The sequence below is a fragment of the Leptidea sinapis genome, chromosome 42 (genome assembly GCF_905404315.1).
Source record: "Leptidea sinapis chromosome 42, ilLepSina1.1, whole genome shotgun sequence".
NCBI classification, from domain to species: Eukaryota; Metazoa; Arthropoda; class Insecta; order Lepidoptera; family Pieridae; genus Leptidea; species Leptidea sinapis.
In genome coordinates, this window is record NC_066306.1 from 2,311,540 (window position 1) to 2,335,412 (window position 23,873).

The window sequence follows — 23,873 nt, forward strand, 5'->3', positions numbered from 1 at the left end:
GGTAGATCACAGCCCTGGTTCGATGCGTCAGTTAAAGCAGCATCTGACTGCAAAAAACAGGCGTATCGAACTTGGGTTGCGGCGCTGGGCACAAAGGATCCGAACTGCACAGTTCTTAAGAGGAAATACAACCGTGCCTCCAGATTTTTTAAGCGGCAAATCGCCCGTGCAAAGTCAAAACACGTCGTCAAAATCGGCGAGCAGCTTTCCAGTTACCCGACCGGAACACGCAAGTTCTGGTCGTTGTCGAAAGCTGCTCTTGGTAACTTCAGCCAGCCGTCCATGCCGCCGTTGCACACGAGGAATGACACCCTGGCCCATACGGCAAAAGAGAAAGCCGATCTCTTGTGCACTCTTTTCGCCTCCAACTCGACTCTTGACGACTCGACGACAACGGAAAAACACCGCCGACCATCCCGCGGTGTCAGAGTTCTATGCCTGAAGTACAGTTCAGACAGAAAACTGTTAGGCGAGCTCTGTTTTCGTTGGACGTCAGGAAGTCGAGCGGGCCGGATGGCATTTCTCCAATCGTGCTTAGAACGTGTGCCAATGAGTTGACGCCGGTGCTAACGCGTTTATTCCGGCACTCTTATTCTAAAGGCGTAGTCCCTGACTCATGGAAATCTGCCCTTGTCCATCCGATCCAAAAAAAAAGGAGACAGTTCGAATCCGGCAAACTACAGGCCTATTGCTATTACCTCCCTACTCTCCAAAATCATGGAGAGCATAATTAGCCGTCAGCTCTTGGTATACCTAGAGGGTCACCAGTTGATCAACGACCGACAATACGGGTTTCGCCATGGTCGGTCGGCAGGTGATCTTCTGGTATACCTGACACATAGATGGGCTGCGGCTATTGAAAGCAAGGGGGAAGGCCTGGCAGTTAGCCTGGATATAGCGAAGGCCTTTGATCGTGTATGGCACAAGGCGCTCCTCTCCAAACTTCCATCATTTGGGCTTCCCGAGAGCTTGTGCAAGTGGACCTCCAGCTTCCTCACTGGGCGTAGCATACAGGTCGTTGTCGACGGATATTGCTCGAACCCGAAGCCCGTGAATGCTGGAGTGCCTCAAGGCTGTGTGCTGTCTCCCACGCTGTTTCTTCTGCATATCAATATGTTGGACACCTCCAACATTCATTGCTATGCAGACGACAGCACTGGTGATGCCATATACACGGGCCATGCAGGTCTCTCTCGGGAAATCGTCGACCAGTGCCGGGAGAAACTTGTGTCTTCTATCGAGTCCTCTCTTGAGAAGGTCGCGGAATGGGGAAAATTGAACCTTGTCCAATTTAACCCCCAGAAGACTCAAGTTTGCGCGTTTACCACTAAAAAAACCTCATTTGTCGTATCACCGCTCTTCGACAACACTTCCCTCAAAGCCTCGCCTAGTATCGGAATACTGGGTCTCGAAATCTCGAGCGATTGCCAATTTCGTGGTCATCTGGAAGGCAAAGCCAAATAGGCTTCAAAGAAACTGGGCGTCATTAATAGAGCACGGCAATACTTCAAGCCGGCCCACATACTAGCGCTCTACAAAGCGCAGGTCCGGCAACACATGGAGTATTGCTGTCATCTCTGGTCTGGCGCACCCCAGTATCAGCTCGAACCATTTGACCGCGTGCAACGCAGAGCAGCTCGAATTGTCGGGGACCCAGTGCTCTGTGATCGGCTGGATCACTTGGCGTTGCGTAGAGACGTCGCTTCATTGTGTGTCTTCTACCGCATTTATCACGGGGAGTGTTCCGAAGAGCTGTTTAACCCGATTCCTGCCGCCGAATTCCACCTTCGCACGACACGCCACAAGTAAGGATATCATCCCCACCATCTGGATGTGTGGCGGTCCTCCACAGTGCGGTTTTCAAGGAGCTTTCTTCCACGTACTACAAAGCTGTGGAATGAGCTTCCTTGTGCGGTGTTTCAGGGACGATACGACATGGGTACCTTCAAAAAAAGCGCGTACACCTTCCTTAAAGGCCGGCAACGCTCCTGTGATTCCTCTGGTGTTGCAAGAGATTGTGGGCGGCGGTGATCACTTAACAACAGGTGACCCGTACGCTCGTTTGTCCTCCTATTCCATAAAAAAAAATATCTAACTTATTTGCAGAAGTATGAAATAATACAAAATCTGAAAGTATAATCAACGGCCTTATAAAAACTGGAATATGTCCTTTCCTTCAGATATAATTTCAATCGATAAGTATGATCCAAGAGCTTACAAGCGCTGGATAGAAAAGCATAAAATGGAAAACGTATTTCAGCCTCCACGACCTGTTCTTCAGGCAGATGATATCTCTATGTATGTATGGATATGTGACGATAATATTTTTAATAATGTTTAGTTGTGTTCTGTTTCGTGGTTTATTTTATAAAATAAAATACGAGTCCGCTACGTGGTCCGAAATTAAAACGTGTGTTTTATTTATCAACCCGACTAAGGCCTTACCAGTCATGAGCATGATAATTATTTTTTTTAAATATTTTTTCATAACATGTTGAGAACCCCTGACTGCCAACCGTTTCAACGGGGTAAGATCGATATATTTTTTTGATAAATTATTTTATCTTGCAGTTAGAATGCGAATTTTGAATGTAACTGATTTTCAAGCTAATTAGGTTATCAGAGCATTAGGTTTATTGATCACCACATATACATAATGACCTTCAAAACGATTTTAGTCACTATTTCAATCTTACCCCTTCGGCATTTCATCTTTCCCCTACATATTTTTTAAGACCAACTTTATTAACGATTTTTTCATAAAATATTGTTTCAAAAAGATTTCTGTCACCATTAAAGAAACAAGTTGACTATACTTTTTCACCCAAAACATCATTTTTTACATTTCACTTGAATCCCTTTGTTGCACAACAGTTTTAAATCAACACTGTTTATCTGATCAAAAATCATTTTCGACTTACCCCCAGTCACCTTACTTATAGTAATTGTATTCCAATTTAATAAATAGTATGTTCCAACTAATTTCATAATTAGCCAATTGATACAACTTTAGCCCTATTACAATCGGCCAATTGTAATGTAACATACAATAGATGGGCGAAATTTGAGGCAATGTAATAAACGTTTCACTTTAAGCATATTAATTCTGATATGCAGTATGGTTAATAAATAAAGCCATACTATTAACCACGATCTTAAATACAATAGATTGAAAATAAAACACAGAGTAAGTGAGAAATTTATTATATTTACCTATCAACAGGAGAATTTTAGCAGTTATACAAATACAATATCACTCCCCACCTTAATTATTACACACCCCTGAATAATAATTCTCACATAGGTATCAAATGAATACTAATTGTTCCAGTGATACAGTTGAGAGTAACCTACCTATAAATAAACTAATGCCAGTTCCCAGTAACAATTTATGCTGTCTAGAAATAAATTATAGCAATCTCGTGAAGTGAGATTCAGATAGAATAAGATTATAAGAGAAAGAGATGGAAGAAATGTATGTGAGGGACATCCGTGAACACATTTAGTGCTTATTCATAACATTGTTATTAAGTCCTAGAAACATACTATCAAACTAGTATTATTTTAAAGATATAGAAAATGGATGAAAGGAATGTGACTGCACTATGAGAGGGTTAATGCATCAGGAGTCAGACCATAGCAAATAAAGCTCAGGTGTCTCCACCTTTTGGCTAAGATGCAGGCATGACATATTATTGTTTTATATGGGTATGAAATGGTAAGCTGACTATAATAATGAGATGAAACATTTGTTGTCTTGTCTCCATGTTGATGTTAAAGGGAACGGCCATTAACAAAAATCACAGTATCATATAATGTTGCTAATATAGGGCTACCAAACATTACATCCATATTTGACCTAAATCTAATACTTAACAGTGAGTGCATTGTAAATAATTCAATTTCCACCAACTGATTTGTGTAAGGCAATTATTTGATACATACATCTCGGTCTAAATTTAAGTCACCAGTTTGGCTCAGCTGTTTGAAATGTATCTACTTACACCACGGCCATGCCACCGTTACTAGGCAATAATTATAGCAATACTGAGGTGTGGCCACAGGTCATAACAGTTCCTAAGCAATGCCAATCAATATGGCATATGCCCATAAGAAATAGGGGCAATCACCTTTTGTTCATCAAAGAACCCGAGTGTAACCAAAACACTTACCGAAGAAATTAAACCATTATTATTGCTATAATTATGACTGGTTTGCATACAATTAGGTAGTGTGGCCATAATATTAAAACCAAACTGATAATACCAACATTGAAATACATTACAGATGATATATATACTAATTAATAATTATATATATTGATATTATTTAATATTTTTATTATGTTGATGTTAGTGTCCTGTTTTTAATTACTATATGATTATTTTATAGCAATAGGCAATGACAGTACAATATTGTATATTTTTATTAAAATGAGTGCCAAAAAGAATGCTGGGAGAGTTTCTTGCGCCTCTTCTCTCTCAGAGCGCCATTTGTTTCCGAAGCGGTAGTAGTATCTAGTATATTAGAAATGACATCAAAAAGAATTCTAAAGGAATCAATTTTGAGAAAATAAATGCCTTTTATATGGTGCATACTTCAGAGCAGAAAAGAGAAGCATGTTCTAAGTGTAATAATACACAGCCAATAATACAAATGCAACAGAAAGTCACTATCCAACAGCAAAACAATACAACAAACATTAATATTAAGCTCTACCTATATTGCAATATGCTTGACAATATTAGTTACAATCTAAATAGGCTTTTGTACATACTTGTTTCATGATTATAACGAAATAAAACAAAATTAAAGTGCCATTAATTCTGCACTATTTCATTAAATATTAACTGCTTAGGTAATTTATACGTCTAGATAGTCTATTGCTGTTGACAACCGATGAAAACAGGACAGGAATATTAGTTTAGTGTGTGTGACAAGCTACGTCTTACACTCGCGTTTTGTATGACACTTTGTGTTAGTGTGCGTGCATTAAAATAGAAATTAGTTCTAAAGTCAATTTGTATTTTGTAGTTTTCATAGCTATCATAATCTAGACATATATAAATTATCTAAGTTTAACTGGAAAAAAGCTTTTTAAATTTGTCATATTTCAATCTAAAAAACAGTGACAGATGCCTGTGAAACACATAACATTCAATTTACTAGTGCATAGACAAGCAAAGCGTAAAAGAGAAAACATCTCTGAGACACAAAGTGAATCTATTGTTACTATAACCGATTCTAAATTGACAAGCTCTGAACAGCCACGCTTGACATGGTTAGCTATTTAGTATTTTTAATATTAGACCACTGGCTAACACACATTGCAAAATCGTTTTTGAAGTGAAAACTTCAACATCGTTGTGATTTGAAAGTTGATGAAACAATAAAGAACAGTAAAAGAGACAGGCACATAAATTCATAAGAATTAAAGTCGTAAAAAATGAGATAGGAAGTATTATACAGTGTTTTGGTAACAGGCGATCATAGTTGATTCAAGATTGTAGGCATTATCTACACATAAATTTTTATCACTGGTCTAAAACTGTCACTGTTTTATATATATATAAGTTTTTAGCTAAACGTAAAAAGTCTGACCACAAATTCAAAGTTGATTTGGTTAGAGAATTTTTAATACAGTTTTACTTCAATGCATGTATTCGAACATAATGATGCAAAAGCTCAACAAAATAATTTATCTAAGTCATACTAACTTAACTGAAATAATTCTATTATTGACGCATTTTTATTATTTAGAAATTACTGCTACACGTTTTGGAAAAACAGTTCAAACATCTAGATAGTCTTTTGCTGTTAAATAACCAATGAAAACGGGCCAGGTTTAATACTTTAGTGTGTGTGACAAGCTACGTATTACGCTTGCGATTTGTATGACACTTTGTGTTAGTGTGTTCTAGCCTCATTACAGGTTAACTCTATTTTTTCGACGTTTTCATAGATGTCATACGGCCGTTCCCAATATTCAGTCTATCGCTTACTTGTGATAAAAATCGTTGACTTTTCTGTCCCAATAAACATATCGATGGTAACTCACCCTATCCGTACACGCCGTCTGTCAATGGGACGACGTATAGCTTACCAGCGATAGAAGTTTTTATACAAATGATTTAAGTTTTCTTCAGTGTTAATTTCGCCAATATAGCCAATATATTGGCAGAATTAACACTAAAGAAAACATAAATCATTTGTATAATTATGGATTTCCGCAAAGTAACGCCTAATTCAATAAATTTTCAGAAGTTTTTATGGAAATTGCAATTCACGCGTCTCAAAATAAGGCGATAAGAATGACTTATCGCGTATATTGGGACAGCTTCAGATTAATGACAGTAGAGGGTAGTAATTTATCTCTATCTGTAGATATTACATTGGGAACGGCCTATAGTCTATATAGGCATATTAATGATGAAGATCTCTGAGTCCGGTGCGGTTTAAGTCGTTAACAAGTTCATTTGAATGTGTAATATGGGCTAGAGTGTGGGACGTGATCACCTAGCTGGTGGCGCACTGCACGCGGTTCATGCCGGGGTGGTCCTCGTCCTCGTCGTATGCGGGCGCGTGTTGTCGGCGCCGCATGCTGGGCGGGTCCAGGTCCGACAACACGCACTCCTCCGCCAGCTCGGGGATGTCCACCTGGAGGACAACAACCCGTCAATTGTCTTAACGACTACCCAGGAGATGTTCACATATATAATATATAAAACATGTTGCTTGTAATCTTGTTGCCAAGGCGACTCTCCTAGAGTTTTTCTGAAGTACATGTTATATGGGCTAACTTAGTATTGTAACACTCATAAGGGTCAGAACAACTTATTTTTTAAATTATAATAAGGGACGAGACGAGCGGGGCGTTCAGCTGATGGTAATTGATCCTACCTGCCCATTACAATGCAGTGCCGCTCAGAGTTCTTGAAAAACTCAAAAACTCTGAGCGGCACTAAAACAGCGCTCGTCACCTTGAAACATAAGATGTTAAGTCTCATTTGCCCAGGAATTTCACTAGCTCCGGCGCCCTTAACATTGCTGCTTCACGGCATAAATAGGCGATGTTGTGCCACCCATAATCTAGCTGGCATCCTGGGCAAAGGCTTCCCTCTGGTCAACTTGAAGTATTAGCATAATTGATCATAGATGACACTTATTAATTCAAACCAACCTTTGCACAACTGAATAACATACTTATTTATAATATGATTCCTTCCAGCTAATAAAATGTCGTATAAAAATTAAAAGAGAATAGATCCGCCAGTTGAAAGGAATACTAATAATAGCGTAATAATATGTGACAATCATTCTAGTTAAAGTAAAAAACGAGAAATACAACATAAAAATAAAGAAAAACTTACAAAATAAACTAATTAGAAATACATGACGAAATCGTATCCATATTGAGTAACTGAAATGGTGTGTAGGTTATGTGGTATGAGTCAATATGATTGTTCGGATATAATGTTTAAATTACAGTGTGACAATGTGTGATTCAAACAGCTTAATATCAGTTGATAATTCTAGAATGTAATAAATGAAAACTGATGACGAAAGAAAACTTGATGAATTTTATTAAATTTTAGTAAAAAAAAGAAAAGATGATATTTTAATAAATTTTGTCTTGTGTCTTCCTTATTGTAAAATTAATTGTTATATTACAACTTACCCTCGGTCTTGGTGGCAGGCAGTTTTCCAATGCGGGGATGACTTCATGTGGAAGAGTGGCCGGAAAGTTGACCATGAACTGAATAATCAGCTGACCCTTCTCAAACGGATTCTTATACATTGGCATACCTGCAAATTTATATATGAAGAGTAAATGTGAATGGGTGAAAATATTAAGGAAGGAAACCGTATGTACACTAATGGGGTATACATTTCTCAAATATTTGGTTAATGGCACTGAACTCAAACGCCGGTTCAACCCAATCTATCTTATTAATAATCACAGTGTAAAGTAACTCCAAGTTTAAAAATACTTCTCCCTGTCATGTAATTCTGTAGTGACAAAGGTAAGATAAAGACCAAAACGTTTTAAATTTAGAATAACTTTACTTCGCGTTTATTAAAAACACAGTAGTGGTTTATGGAGCACTGTTGTTTTGTATTTTTCTTTGTGTTCCTAACAAAAATTAAAAAAAACTGTAGGGCTCTAACATAGTTACTGAATAACGTAAATTAAAAGCTAACCTTCATTAAGAACACACTTGACATCTCCATGCTTGGTCACCTCTCCAGGCAGTACGGTGATCACCAGATCCCGATCATCCAGGGTACGGATAACCTTCTGGAAACCGCACAGAGACTCCACCAGTTCGATGTTGAGCCTTATTATGAGATTGTTGCCCGAACGTTTGAATACCTGAAATAAAATCAGTTATTAAAGCAATGCACGGATATATTTTCAGGCACTGTTCAGGCATTATCTATATGAGTAAATTTAAATGTTTTATAAAAAAAAATAGCTCAGTAGTAAAGCCACAGCTGAATACCTATGTGATGGGACAGCCTGGGACTAGATTATGATTATTTTATAGCAATAATATGACAGTACAATATTGTACATTTTATTAAAAAAAGAACGAATGCTGGCAGTTTCTTCTTCTCTCTCCGAGCGCCATTTGTTTCCGGAGTGGTGGGAGTGTGGAATGACATCAAAATGAATTCTAAAGGAATCAATTTTGAGAAAATAAATGCCTTTTATTCTGGAGGCCAAAAGGGCAAGGAGTTCACGCCAAGGAAAGTCGTCCATGGACATCCGAAATACCTGAGTTACCTGCGAGACAAAACGCGCGGTCGTGGAATGTCACACAACATATTGCGGGCAGAAATTCGCATTTTAACGAGGTCCAGTTGCGAAAATCTACTGCTGGTTTTAAACTAAACAACATTTGTTCTTCTGTTCAATCGTTTGTGTACTGTATATAGCGGTAGAATGTTGAAAGACTCCACTTTTTGTTTGCGCCGCAACTGACTATTGCCCTTGTTGTAATTTTTTGTTATGGCAAACTATAGTACAGATAGATTCCTGTAGATAATAGAGAGATGACTGGACAACAGACGCATAAGTATCTGATTAGCTAATGTAATGCCAATTGACTCTTGCGCCGGTTAATAATCAATTGTCACTGGGCGCTATCTATAATCTATTTACCAAACGCTGAGCGGACATACACTTTAAAACATCTACAGAGTTCCTAGAAGGGTTAGCGGTGGCCCCCAGCTGCAGCCATCTCTCTTCGGAACCTCAGGTATGTCTGTCTCTTGTTTCGCCATAATTCATTTTCATTTTTAATATCATACGTTTTCCTACGCACGCGGACGCGTATGTATGTATTTAATACATCTCTTTCTTGTAACGTATGAACTTAGTTCAAAGTCAATCGGAAATACCCTATAAGGTTGATTTTTCTACAGCACTAAGGGGCGTATTTATTTGATATAACAGCAACGATCTTGTGACTCCTCTGGTGTTGCAGGAGACTGTGGGCGGCGGTGATCACTTAAAACCACGTAACCCTTACAATCGTTTGTCTTCCTTTTCTATAAAAATGTAGATTTTAAATTTGACACCTCAACGCTATGATGAAAATCTGAAACCTGATATGTAGGTACAATATAATTGCTTCAAATATAATACAGGAGCTACAACTTCAAATGAGATTATTTTTAGTCTGAACGAACAAGAATCCTGGCTCGATTATGCTAATTTTACGTGTACTTTATGATAAATAAACAATATAAAATAAATTGTATCAATAAACAGGCTCAACAAATAAGAAGAAGCGGCGCAAAAAACTCTCAGAGTTTTCTTAAGTTACAGAGTTTTTTTGCACCACTTCTTCTTATCACTTCGATGTTCAATTTTTTAAAGTTTAATATGATTTCGGTACTAAAATATAATTATAATATTTATAGAGAGAGCCATGAACGTGTACATAAAAACAATTTCTTGAATTACGCGTAATTTTGCGGAAATTCACAATAATTTATATGTCTTTAATTATTTTTAAAGTTAGACCGTTTCTTGGACATTGCAACATTACTTTATTTTTCTAAAATAAACCTAGCCTAAGTTACTCTTTATTACATCAGCTACCTACCAATAAAAGTCCCGTCAAAATCGATCCAGCCATTTCAGAGATTACCTACCCGGAACGAACAGACAGACAAAAATTGTAAAAAAAATTATTTTGGTGAATGTACCGTATGTATTCATTCATGTACATGTAAAAAGTAAAAAACGGTTATTTTAATATTAAAAACAGACGCTCCAATTTTATTTATATGTATAGAAGATGTTTACCGGCAATATATAAGCTATCAACATGCCATTATTAAAAATAATGTACATAAGTTGTTGTGTACTACGCTATTTAAGTAAGAAGAGGTTTTTAACTGTCTCACGGGAACTCTATAATTTTCCGGGATGAAAAAGTCCGGGGATATAAAGTATCATCATGCAAAATTTCAATTAAATCGGTCCAATAGTTTCAGAGATTAGCCCGTGCATACGGACAAACAGACACAGAAACTCATTTTTGGCCAAAGTCAAAGTTATTTTATTGACATAAAATCAAAAGATTGCTCGTCAACGTCATTCAGAAAAATACAATCTAGACACATGTTAACTACACAATAGTTTAAACATATACATATTGTTAAAATAATGCTATCCACTAAAACAATACTAGGATGAACCATAAAATCCATAAAAAAAATATTTTATAGCCATATTAGTAATCTAATGAAAAACTCATAAATATTCCGAGTCTCTAACCAGAGCTGAACCCAATGTCAAAGCTTCATGAATAATAGATCAAATATGTAAAGCATTCAGATAATGTATTCAATAATTCTACACGCAGTTAAAGAATGTCTAGTACCTTTGCTTACAATTGACGTCAACTACGAAATCGAAAGAATGAAGCGAGTTCGATTTGCAAATGTTAAGATTTAGGGAGATTAAAGATGTTTGTTGTAAAGCTGACAGCTTTATTGAATGAACAGTTAGGATTACTATATCGTATACAGTGTCTACAATAAACAGCTAGTTTCTGTAAGTAATCTAGTAGCCGCGTTCTAGCGTTGGCACTGCTTGCATATGCGACCACGTAAGTTGATGAAATGTTTGTTTCCAATATATATATTTGTCTGTTTGAAAATTTCAAGTTTACTTGTGGAAGACAGCCGCACTTTGGAGGACCGCCACACATCCAGATGGTCGGGATGATATCCTAACTTGTGGCGTGTCGTGCGAAGATGGAATTCGGCCGCAGCAATCATCGGAGATTAAACAGCTCTTCGGCACACTCCCCTTGATATCCCCCTCCCCCCTTGATAGCCGTTCACAGAGCACAAAATCCGAGCTGCTGTGCGTTGCACGCGGTCAAATGGATTGAGCTGATCAACTGGGGTGCGCCAGACCAGAGATTCTTTTTACGTCAGTCTGCCTCTAGGTATAACTTTCTATGACATTAACAGGTTAACTGATCTTGATGAAAATATTCATTATATTATGATTATTTCATCGCACAAATGACGAGTAAAACTAGTTGATAAATCTAATGTAATTTATGACGACCAATGTATAGTAGTTCAAATCATTATATTAGAACATACTAAATTGGGTTCAGGTTCTGGAATTACTTTTATGATGAGCTGGCAGTGCCTTATACACACACTGCAGCTTGGTCACACAGGGTGATAATAATTATCCTTTAGTTTTCATATCTCCGTGGCCTATATCACGGCGGATTACTGCTTTTTTTACTATTATTTTGATGTAAAGTAAGCTACATGTACCTATTACATTTTCCAAAAAAAAAACGCATCGTATTAATTGTGACTGTCACATTTAAAAAATCAACCAGAAAATTTATTAAGAAAGCTGTTCGGTTTGAAAGTGTTTTACGGAATTCAATAAACGGATTGTTTTTAAAAACTATAACTGTTAATTCTTATTATATTATTTATAATAAAAGGTATTTATTTTTCTTTCTCTTCTATTGATTGTCCCTTATGAATTATTTTAGATGTAATTTCTAATATCTAAAAGCTTCGGAAACAAATGGCGCTCTGAGAGAGAATAAGCGGCGCAAGAACCTCTCCCAGCATTCTGTTTTAGCGCTTTTTTGATAGAATATTCAATATTGTACTGTCATTTTTATTGCTATAAAATAACTAGTCCCAATATACAATCTTGTCCCCCGCATATATAATAAACAAGTCGAGTTATATAAATTTTTTGAACACTCCACCTTCTTGTATAAAAAGGCTACTATGAAAATATTTTAATACAACTATGTACAATAATATATGTCTTTGTTAAAGGGTAGTCCTTTAACAAAGACATATACACACTATTAATACTTTTTTTGCGTATTTTTTTTAAATTTTTCCATTTTCCCGTAGAGACATGGAACGCCTAGTGTATACAATGAGTAAATGAATTTTTCCTTATTCTGGGTGTTTGTTTGCAATTAATAATTACCGAGAATATGTTCGCGATACTTCTCTAAGTCGACTGTATTACGTCACGTGTGTCGTCATGTCCTCGTACACGTGTACTGCTGTTATATTTAAACTGCTAATACTATGATTACGAAACGAAATATCGATCGTAGCTGCTAATTATTCCACAACCTTCATTAGTTAAAACTACGGCAATATTGGCAGTTAAGATGAACGAACAACAAAGAATAGGTACTAACTGGCTTAGAATTACTGTTTATTATAATTTGATATCTTTGGATAGCGTGCAAAGAGGATGTTAATACTACGTAATAAGAGTCGGGACTGCTGTGCCAAGATAACCATAATATTAACCAGGAATAAACAAATCCGATACGTCTACTACCAGAATAAGTCGAGTTACAAAGTATGGGTACTTTTACAACACGATCCCAGTAAATGTACATAACAAATGTGTTAAGAAATTCAAAATAATTGTTTATGTGGTGAAGGTTCTTACAATGTATTTTATGAAAATAAGGGACGAGACGAGCAGGACGTTCAGCTGATCGTAATTGATACACCCTGCCCATTACAATGCAGTGCCGCTCAGGATACTTGAAAAACCCCAAAAATTCTGGCGGCACTACAACTGAGCTCGTCACCTTGAGACATACGATGTTAAGTCTCATTTGCCCAGTAATTTCACTATCTACGGCGCCCTTTAGACCCAAACACAGCAATGCTAACACATCACTGCTTCACTGCAGAAATAGGCGTCGTTGTGGTATCCATAATCTAGCCGGCATCCTGTGCGAAGGAGCCTCCTACTGGTAAACTATAAGTGCCTTTTTTAATCATACCACAGATTGGGAATAGACTAACCACCTAATATATATAATATATATATAGAGAAGAAGCCCACTAAGTTTCTTGCGCCCGTTCTCCTCAGATCTGAGGCATAAATTTTCAAATGGGTGATCCGAAGCATTTATCACGGGGAGAGTTCCGAAAAGCTGTTTCACCTGATTCCTACTGCCGAATTGCATATTCGCACGTCATGCCACAAGGTTATAATCCCCACCATCTGGGTGTGTGGCGGTCCTCCACAGTACGGTTATCAAGGAAATTTTCTTCCAGGTACAAAAAGCTTCCTTGTTTCCGGGACGATACGACATAGGTACCTTAAAAAAAGCGCGTACACCTTACTTAAAGGCCGGCTACGCTTTTGTGATTCTTCTGATGTGTCAAGAGAACGTGGGCAGCGATCTTTTTCCATAAACAAATAAAACAATAACATGATCAGTGTGACGCCATTTCTGAAAAAGATCAGCATATCAATACTGATACCTACGTACGAATTATGATTAGATAATTTATACGTCTAGATCGACAGCTGTGAACAAGTCCTAAAAAATAGCGGCAAACTATTAACCTCTATTTTCAGCAACGCAAGCACACTAAAACAAAGTGACATACATATGGGATGTAGCTTGACATGTACACCAAAAGTAATAAGCCTGGACTGTTGTCATGGATTGCTTAGCAGTAAGAGGCTCTATAAATATAGAGGCCATATAAATTATCTAAAAAAACACCCTATATCAAGACATAATATGAAACTGAACTGTTTTTGATTACTGGTGATGAAAAATGGATCACATATGACAAGGATGATGGAAAAGGGTGGTTCAGGCTTCACCAACTGTGGCAAAACCCGGGGTAACTTGCAATAAGGTTATGGTGTGTTTGGAAGGGCATTGTTTGTTATGACCTTTTACCGCCGGACATGTATATATACCGGTAGGACAGGTACGACAGTCGAACAACTAATGAGATTAAAGAAAGAACCTGAAAGAACGCGGCAAGAACTGTTCAATAGAAGGGTGTGATCTTGATCACGCTAATAACACTAGGCCACACACAACTTTAGCCACTTAGCAAAAAAAAGTTTGGCTGGGAGTTGTTAATGCATCTGCCATATGACTGTGTGTGTGTGAAGGTGCAAACCTTCAGATTTCTAATGGTCTCTTCAGGATTTTTAGACACTGACAGGTTAACAACAAGAGAGGACTGCCAAAACTACATGTCGCGATTTTTTATCAAAAGTCCCAAACTTTCTACAGCAATGAGATCATGTCACTAACAACAAAGGGGACAAAACCTCATTAAACAAAATGGCACATATGTGCAGTAATTCAACTTAAATAAATTTTGTAAACAAAATGCCTTAATTTTTCATGTGAGTAAATTTAATGAAACTTGTCTGTAGGTGTGTATGGGATATACAAAAAGCAAAAAGTAAAATTATTTTGATATATTTGACGACCCATATAGCTCAGTGGTTAGTGACCCTGCCTGCTGTGCCAGAGGTCCCGGGTTCAAATCCCGGTGAGTGCAGACATTTATATGATGAATATGGATGTTTGTTTCTGAGTTTGGATGTTTATTTGTATTGATTTATCTTTTAAGTTTATTGTGTTACATATATAAATAATTCGAACCAACCTCATGTTCCTTCTCATCAAGATCAATGATGAGATCCCCCGGCTCCAAGTCAGGTTCCTGATCACCCTCCCCACTGAATATGATCTTCTGTCCGTCTGTCATGCCCTTGTCTATGTGAACTTCGATGATCTTGCGATCGCGAACTGTTTTGCGACCCTGAAAAACGAATGCGCAACTTTTAGAACGTAGAATAAAAACACATGACTGTTTATCATAATAAAGCCATCCCCCTTTTTAAACATATTTAAGCTATTGAACTTTTATGTCCCTTTTGACACAAATGGGACCAACAGCTTTTTATTAATCATGTGATTGATAATTAAGAGTATGACCTATTTCAACATAACCTATGTATCAAAGGACCAACAATTAAAAACAATTGTAAATTCCTAGTTTTGCTTTATAATTATGCCAGAAACATATATGGTACGAGGGGCACACTGAAATGATCGGGAATAAGAAAAACCACATGCACAGTATAGGTAAATTGTATTCTATTATTTTTTTATGTATTCTCCGTACAACTTAATGCACTTTTCCATTCGTGCAAACCAATCATTATAACAGTAATTCCATTCTGAAGTTGATGTTGACAAAATGGCTGATTTGTACACTTCCACAGCTGCTTCGGGGTCTTCAAACCGTTGACCGCGTAATAAATCTTTCATTCTAGCGAATGTAAAGAAATCGTTTGGGCTCAGATCAGGACTGTACGGAGGATGGCCCATCAGCTCAACGTTTTCCTGCTTCAAAATATCATTTGTATTCCGAGCCGTATCGCATTTTCGTGATGTAAGATGATGCGACGTTTCGGGTTATTTTTTCGGAGTTCGGCTATCATTACTGGCAAACAAACCGTGATATACCACTCAGCGGTAACCGTTCTGCGATCCTGTAAAGGAATTGTAGCAACATGCCCCTTTTTCGAGACAAACGTAGCGACCATTTTCTTTCAAATTTTCCATTTTAGACACGCTGCGGGAGCGAACCACTTTCGTTGGTTAGACCTCGTCTTCGAAGACCCAAACTTCTGACTGATGTTTTCTTTCAGGTTCGTATGAATAAATCCATGATTTGTCACTTGAGACGATATTATAAACGGCATTTGACTTCCCTCCGTTGAAGCGTTGCTGAGTATTCCGGCACCAATCTACACGAGCCGCCTTTTTCTCTTCGGACAAATTGTGGGGTACCCATCTTATCCCATCGGGAAATTAGCTTTCTTACACAAAGTTCATTATGTAATATAGACTGAATTGCACTCATTCTGATACTGATAACAGCCTGAATCTGCTCGGATGTCACATGACGGTCAACTAATACAATAGTTCGCACAGCTGCGATGTTTTCAGGCGTGACCACTGTTCTTGGTCGACCTGCAGAAGAAACAGTGCTGAGCGACACACGACTGCGTCGGAACTCGGCATACCAGCGGTATATTGTCGTTTGACTCGGTGATTCAACATCATAAATCGAAACAAGTTCACTGAGACATTTATCTTGAGATAAGCCGCGACGAAAATTGTGATAAATTATGGCACGAAAATGTTCACGCGTGAGCTCCATTTCTGTCAACGACGTGTCAACTTTAAACCACCATAGTTTTTGTTTTTGAACTTTTTTTTTAATTGTATGAATGTCATTAAGGTTCTAAGAGGCCAGTATTCAAATTCTAAAAAAGGTTTTATTGTACCTCAATCAGAAATATTCTATTCCCGATCATTTCAGTGTGCCCCTCATACAAGAATGATAAGTAACTTCATACCAAACATACTAGAAAAAACTGGCATATAATCGACAAAATGTATATTTAATAATGTAGGGAAAATATACAAGCTTATAGTTTTTTTTTATTTAAAACAACTTTATTTATGTTCTAGACTAATGTAGATATTCAAATGACATTATAATTATTGCAATGTTTCTTGCAACTTAGCCGGTTACACCCTTAGGGGTTTTCTATGTATTGAACAATATAACTAAGTAACTCACTTATTGTGTTTTTATTTTGAACAATAGATGGAACATACTGTGCCCAATGTTCTTAACTACTACTCTTGTAGAAAGTAAACCCGTTTAACAGACATGTATAAGGTTGACTTTATGACAGAGTTCATTTTGTATTCCCAAAGAGTACACATAAATACATAAAGATACACTCTGTCCTTTAACTAGGATCTTACTATTGGAGTGCTGAACAATATATGTATTTGATTAAATCTACTATGACATGTAGTTATATATATGACTTACTTGGCATATTTTGCAGCGGTCCTTGGGATCAATAATCTCCCTCTGACCTTTACACTCGGGGCACACAGACTGAATCTGTTGAATCATTCCCGGGCCCAACTGTTGAATCTGAACCTGCATACCACTGCCTCGGCAAGTCATACAAGTTTGCATAGCACCCTGAAGTCATATTTAACATTTATTTAAATTGGTCTAATGGAAATGACATCTGACTCTAATGGTAGTAAGTGAAAGCTAGATTGTGTAAAGTGCAAGTGAGTTATATAATTATCACTTCCACAATATATATATTGACATGTTTATAAATTTCATGTAACCTATATGACCCAAATTGGTCAAAATAAATAATAACTTTTTAATGTTACTACAGATTGGAAATGAAGCAACTGCTGTCAGGCCACTTAAATTATACATTTGATTGTATCAAAATTTTATACAAAACAAAAGAAAAGACCCACTGAGTTTCTTGTTGTTTCTTCTCAGGTCTGAGGCAATTTCCCAATGAGTGATAGTTTTTGACTATGATTGGGATTTCATATCCTATTTTGAATGATCAGCTGTCATCATTTACTTGTTAGAAACATTGTTATATACAATTATTAGTCAGAAGAGACAGCTAGTAACGAATTCTATTTAATTATTGGGAATGTTTCTGAAAATAATTATGTAATCCCGAACAATAACATTAGATTAGTGTCAGCGATAAAAATTAAAAAAAAATAACACTTGATTATCAACAGGTGTTGTTCTGCACAAAAAATATACTTAATGAGTTGAATATTGCTTTAAGATATCAAAATCAAACATGTTCATTGGTATTCCGAAACACACCCCAATTAAAATGAAATAACAGAACATTTATGAATCACAGACATACCTTTTTTCCACCTCTACCTTCACACTTGTCACAAATAACATTCTTCTGTAATGCTAATTTTCTCACAGCACCTCGATAGAGCTCTTCTAGGGTAACAGATAATTGATGGATAATGTCCTTGCCCTTACGATCCCTGCCATGTTTTCTGCCACCACTGAAGCCACCACCAAAGAACATATCAAAGAGATCCATGGGAGATGAGAACCCACTCGCATCTGCTCCACCTTCCTTTAAAGCTTGTTCACCACCTGATCATAAAATATAACCATTATATTTTGTATATTATTATAATTACCCTCAAACTACAAATTTGATGTATACAAGTACAGGTAATTTAATTCTTAGTTTACAGAAGTAAAAATACCAGAAAAAGACTTATTGAGCTTCAACTGATTTCCAGGATAAAAATTACTAGATTATAGCATGGAAAAGTAATAGAAAATAAACTTCTGTATTTATATTAAACTATTGCTTTACTGTATAAATATTAAAGCACATGATGATTTCACTCACATTTTATATTTGAATATTATACAAATTATATTTGTATAATTAACCCCAGAAGTAAGGGATATTACTTAAAAAATAACAAATTATTTAGAACTTCCTATTAGATCACTACTGGAATTCATATTTATAGTTTAAGAGGTTTGCTTAACAATTGTGTCAGAGTGATTCATCATTTTAAATAGCCACCATGTGCTGAATGTTTTAGCATGAGCTTACTCAATGTTGCTATACAATAGTGTAAACCAAACATATTAGGACTAATAATAATAATCACATTGAATATAATTTTGCAGAAATTAGTTGCTATTAAAATATTATAAATAAAGTCTTGTTACAATGTTTGGTGATAATTTTATTACTATTTTCTGGGGGTATAGCATAGTAAATTATATTTTATATGATTAGAATCTGAAATTAGCAGCCATTAACACTTCTTGGCATTTTTAACATAATGCCAATAAACAAGATCCTGTTTAAAATAATTTAGTATAAGAAAAAACACATACATAATATACATATATGGACAGAAAAAATGTATCTAAAAGACTCAGCAGTAATCAATATTGTGAACTATTTACTATGTATTTGTAAGACAAGCTGTTTTGAACAGAAACTTGAGCTCTTAAACTTTACATTAAACTTCTTAGCACACAAAAGAGTAAAATTGTAATGACCACTTTCCTATCAATGTTTGTGACATAATATATTGCATGACTGATTCATGCAGATAATATGTTATTATTCATTATTATTTAAGTTTACCTTGGTCATAAATCCTTCTTTTATCTGCATTAGATAGGACCTCATAAGCTTGAGAAATTTGTTTGAACTTCTCTCCTTCACTTGGATTCTTGTCAGGATGATATTTAAGTGCTAATTTCCTGTATGCTTTCTTAAGCTCATCTGATGTGCAGTTGGGTTTAACTCCGAGAATATCATAAAATTTAGTTTCTTTCACCATGTTTAAGTATGATATATTCTAGAACAAAATGTAAAATTATCTATCTAAATATCGCACAAAACGTTATCATTACATACTATTAATTACAATATTTTATATTAGATCCTTGATGTGGTGTTTTAATGTTAACAATTGTAAATTTTTCGTTAGCGTTATGGACAAAGAAGTAATTTTAGGTTAATCGATTTGAATAAGGAATACAATATGTTCGCCTTTACATTCAAATTTAATAGATTATGATATTCAATTAATTACATTCGATCGATTTTTATTAATAACGTGATATCTTTTACATAATATAAATTTTATAATCAATCGATTTCATTTCTGTGGTTTTGCAACCTAGTAAACATCAAACTTTACCTTTTTTGTATAATAGAAATTACACTAACAGATTACAGCTACTTTTGTCTGTTATATTTACTTCACTGCAATTTCCAGAAACCACAATTTTCAATTTGAGCTACAAGAACACGCTTACAACAAGTAAGTAAGTAACAAACGATCGTTCAGCGCACTACAGTTAAATCACAAATGACGTTTGAGAAGACGGAAGCACATAGAAACTTTTTCATTCAACCAACCAATGGCAAAAGTGTCGAAATTGCAAAACGTGAATTTTCTAGAAAATTCTATGATCCGTTATACGCATGTCCAAAAGTTTGGTAAATTATATTTAAAATACATACTTAATTACATAATATATATTACTACTTATTTTTAAGTTATTTTCGTTTTCTTAGATATTTTTAATTTTAAATTAAGCTTCACTTTTAATTTAATTAATATTGCACATTTGGCGACCCTTGTACACGGCAAAACTCGAGTGTGTTTAGTGTTTATGGTTTCTACTTTCTATAAGAACCACTGACATTTATGAATGGTCAGTGTCGCTACAGACGTAGCGTGATAGTAGTGTTTAAATTCTCTTTGGCGTCGGTAACTTCAACACAAGTGTTTAGAGACTGAGCGTTTTGGCAATTAAATAAAACAACTGCTTGACTGTGAGATATATGTGGAAGATATATTTATTTGATAGTTACATGTGTAGCTGTACCTACAACCAATAATATCAATTAATACGAATGTCTAATACCTAACTTGTAACGAAGCATTATAGATCTTAGAAACAGTAATCGTGCATAATAACTGTAATAAGCGTATGCCGAAAGATTCGTTCTGAGAAGAACATTTTATTTTATATAACGTAATATTAGCTCTGACAATAACATTTTATTTTATATAACGCAATATTAGCTCTGATAAGAACCATTTCATAATGCTGTACATCAACTCATAGAATCATACAGATCACCAGTAGTCATCTCAGTGAAGTTGAAAGCATCGTACTTTCTCTCGACGATCGCAGACATACTCACGTGATCAGTCATATTCTCCGCGTTATACAACCGCACAGCAAGGCCGAGCGGACTCGACTGACGAGTGAAGCGTCGGGGGTCGATCGCAATTCATGCAATTTTAATCAATGAGCAATAGCGTAAGTGCGGAATGCTCATTGACATCGTATGATCGAGCTTCGACGCGAGTTTACACAAACTGCGATAGCATAAGTTTTAGAGCGAGATAGAACACATAATATTATTCTCAATTCTTATGGAATGAAACGTTTTACTATTGGTTAAAATGTAAGCTTTAGTATTGGTGTGTATTTTCTGAACTTGTTAATATTTTTTTTGTAACGATTGTAATTGGGTAACTAGTTTTAAGGATTTTGTATATATATCGTGTAACCTTTTAATAAATCATATCTTCCATATATCTTCCACATATTCCTCACAGTCAAGCAGTTGTTTTATTTAATCGCCAAACGCTCAGTCTCTAAAATGGTGACCCCGAACAAGAACACCGACGGAAGGAAGCCAGGAAGCCCGAACAAGAACACCGATGGAAGGAACCCGAACAAGAAAACCGACGGAAGGAACCCGAAGAAGAACACCGAACCTCTGCCCGGCTACACATCGAAGCTTCACCAGCTCGCCGAAACGACGACTCTCTGCACGAGGAATATCAACCCGACGAAGAAATGGAAGACACAAACCAGGCTCAGCCACTCCCAGCGCCACCATTTTGGCGGGAAAATCCGCGATTGTGGTATCACAGCTTTGAAGCCGCCACCGATGATCTCAAGAGGAGTCAAGCCCAGCTGACACAGATGGTGCTCGTCCAATTAGAAAAGGCTGACATCGAACAAATCTCCGACATCCTATTTAACATACCGAGAGACAAACAATATTCAGCAATCAAGGAACGTCTCATATTGGTGTATGAAGAATCCGACAGCCGCAAGTTCCAGAATCTACTCGCCGAGATGGAGCTTGGAGACCAGAAGCCTTCACAGCTACTGCGACGCATGCGTAACCTTGCAAGGGACAAGGTTACCGACTCCACCCTCCGCACGATGTGGAGTAAGCTGCTGCCAGCCCACGTCCGCTCCGTGCTCGCCGTCAGCGAGTCATTCAGCGCTAAGTCCACGCTGGAGGAACTAGCGTTGCTTGCTGACACGATGATGGAGCAAATTCAGGAGGTAGCAGCCGTCTCCAGCCAGCCACCAGCCGTCTCCAGCCAGCCACCAGCATCAGGTCCAGAATCATCGACGTCAAATCAGGTAGATCACACACAATTCCTTAATACGGAATACGAAAACTATCACTAGAAGTCGCCGAACTCAAGTCAAGGCCATCTCAACACTATCATCGCCACCGATTTCGCTCGTCATCTCGCAATAGAACTTCGTCACAACACCGTTCCCGCACACTCAATAGCTCACCAACACTTTACTGCTATTACCATCGCTGATTTGGAAGTGAAGCACGACGTTGTACTACGCCCTGCAGCTTCAAGAAAGAGCCATCGGGAAACTAGAACGGACGTTAGCTGTGGCGGACAAGAAAACAAATATGTCATTCTTAGTAGATACCGGTGCTAATGTATCCGTCCTACCAAGAAAACTAGGCCTGAAAGCAACGCCTCTACCATTTAAATTGTACGCTGCAAACAACACAACAAACAAAAAGGCGGTATGAAGTGTGAAGGACGCCGGGTTTCGCCGCAGCTACCGCCGGCAGAGGTTCGGTGTTCTTCTGTTCTGGCTTCCTTCCGTCGGCGTTCTTGTTCGGGTTCCTTCCGTCGGTGTTCTTGTTCGGGTTCCTTCCGTCGGTGTTCTTGTTCGGGTTCCTTCTGTCGGTGTTCTTGTTCGGGGTCACTACTTTAGAGACTGAGCGTTTGGCGATTAAATAAAACAACTGCTTGACTGTGAGGAATATGTGGAAGATATATTTATTTGAAAGTTCCATGATATATATACAAAATCCTTAAAACTAGTTACCCAATTGCAATTGTTACTTAAAGCTTACATTTTAACCAATAGTAAAACGTTTCATTCAATAAGAATTGAGAATAATATTATGTGTTCTATCTCGCTCTAAAACTAATGCTATTGCAGTAAGCCGGCCATTGAATGCGGTTTTTGTAAACTCGCGTCGAACCTCGATCATACGATGTCAATGAGCATTCAGCACCTACTCTGTCGCTCGTTGATTAAAATTGCATGAATAGCGATCGACCCCCGAGTCCCGACGCGTCAGTCGAGAACCCTCGGCCTTGATGTGCGGTTGTGTAACGCGCAGCATTTGACTGATCACGTGAGTATATCTGCAGTCGTCGAGAGAACGTACGATGCTTGTACTTCAAAGAGTTGACTACTGGTGATCTGTATGATTCTATGAGTTGATGTACAGCATTATGAAATGGTTCTTATCAGAGCTAATATTACGTTATATAAAATAAAATGTTCTTTTCAGAACGAATCTTTTGGCATACGCTTATTACAGTTATTAGACATTTGTATTAATTGATATTATTGGTTGTAGGTACAGCTGTGCAACAAATTCGACTTTAATAAATTTTATATGAAATATTCTTTCCAAAAGAATTGATTTTTGATCCATATTCACCTATTTTCAGTTAATATAACGTAAATAAAATAAACATAACATAAAAAGTGACAACGAGAATGTTTCCATAAAATAGGTGTAGATTTACCCATGTTAGGCAATGATATTATAGTATTAAAAGAGGTAGATATGTCAATCGCCTAAATTGAGTCAATTGGTTCGTTTGGTCGTAGTCGCTCTCTTAATACGAAAACTGTACACACGCGTTTGTTGTTGGTAGAATTGCTTACAATTTGATGTAGGTACAACATTAAAGTGCCGTCTTGTGTTATGGGAAGATGCACTAATTACGAAACTAAAAAAAATCATACAATTACAGACCACA

General features: G+C 36.9%; 1 protein-coding gene across 1 annotated transcript; it reads right to left on the reverse strand.

Moving 5' to 3' along the window:
* Nucleotides 1–5,566: 5,566 nt before the first annotated feature.
* On the reverse strand, nucleotides 5,567–20,125 carry LOC126976810 (dnaJ homolog subfamily A member 1). Its single transcript, XM_050825419.1, has 8 exons — nucleotides 19,938–20,125; nucleotides 19,376–19,592; nucleotides 18,104–18,351; nucleotides 17,227–17,385; nucleotides 14,974–15,129; nucleotides 8,203–8,374; nucleotides 7,679–7,806; nucleotides 5,567–6,657 (listed from the first exon to the last, which is right to left on the reverse strand). Exons 2-8 carry the CDS (start codon nucleotides 19,572–19,574, stop codon nucleotides 6,517–6,519), a joined length of 1,203 nt encoding a protein of 400 aa, XP_050681376.1. The 5' UTR covers nucleotides 19,575–19,592; nucleotides 19,938–20,125; the 3' UTR covers nucleotides 5,567–6,516.
* Between the last annotated feature and the right edge of the window lie 3,748 nt (nucleotides 20,126–23,873).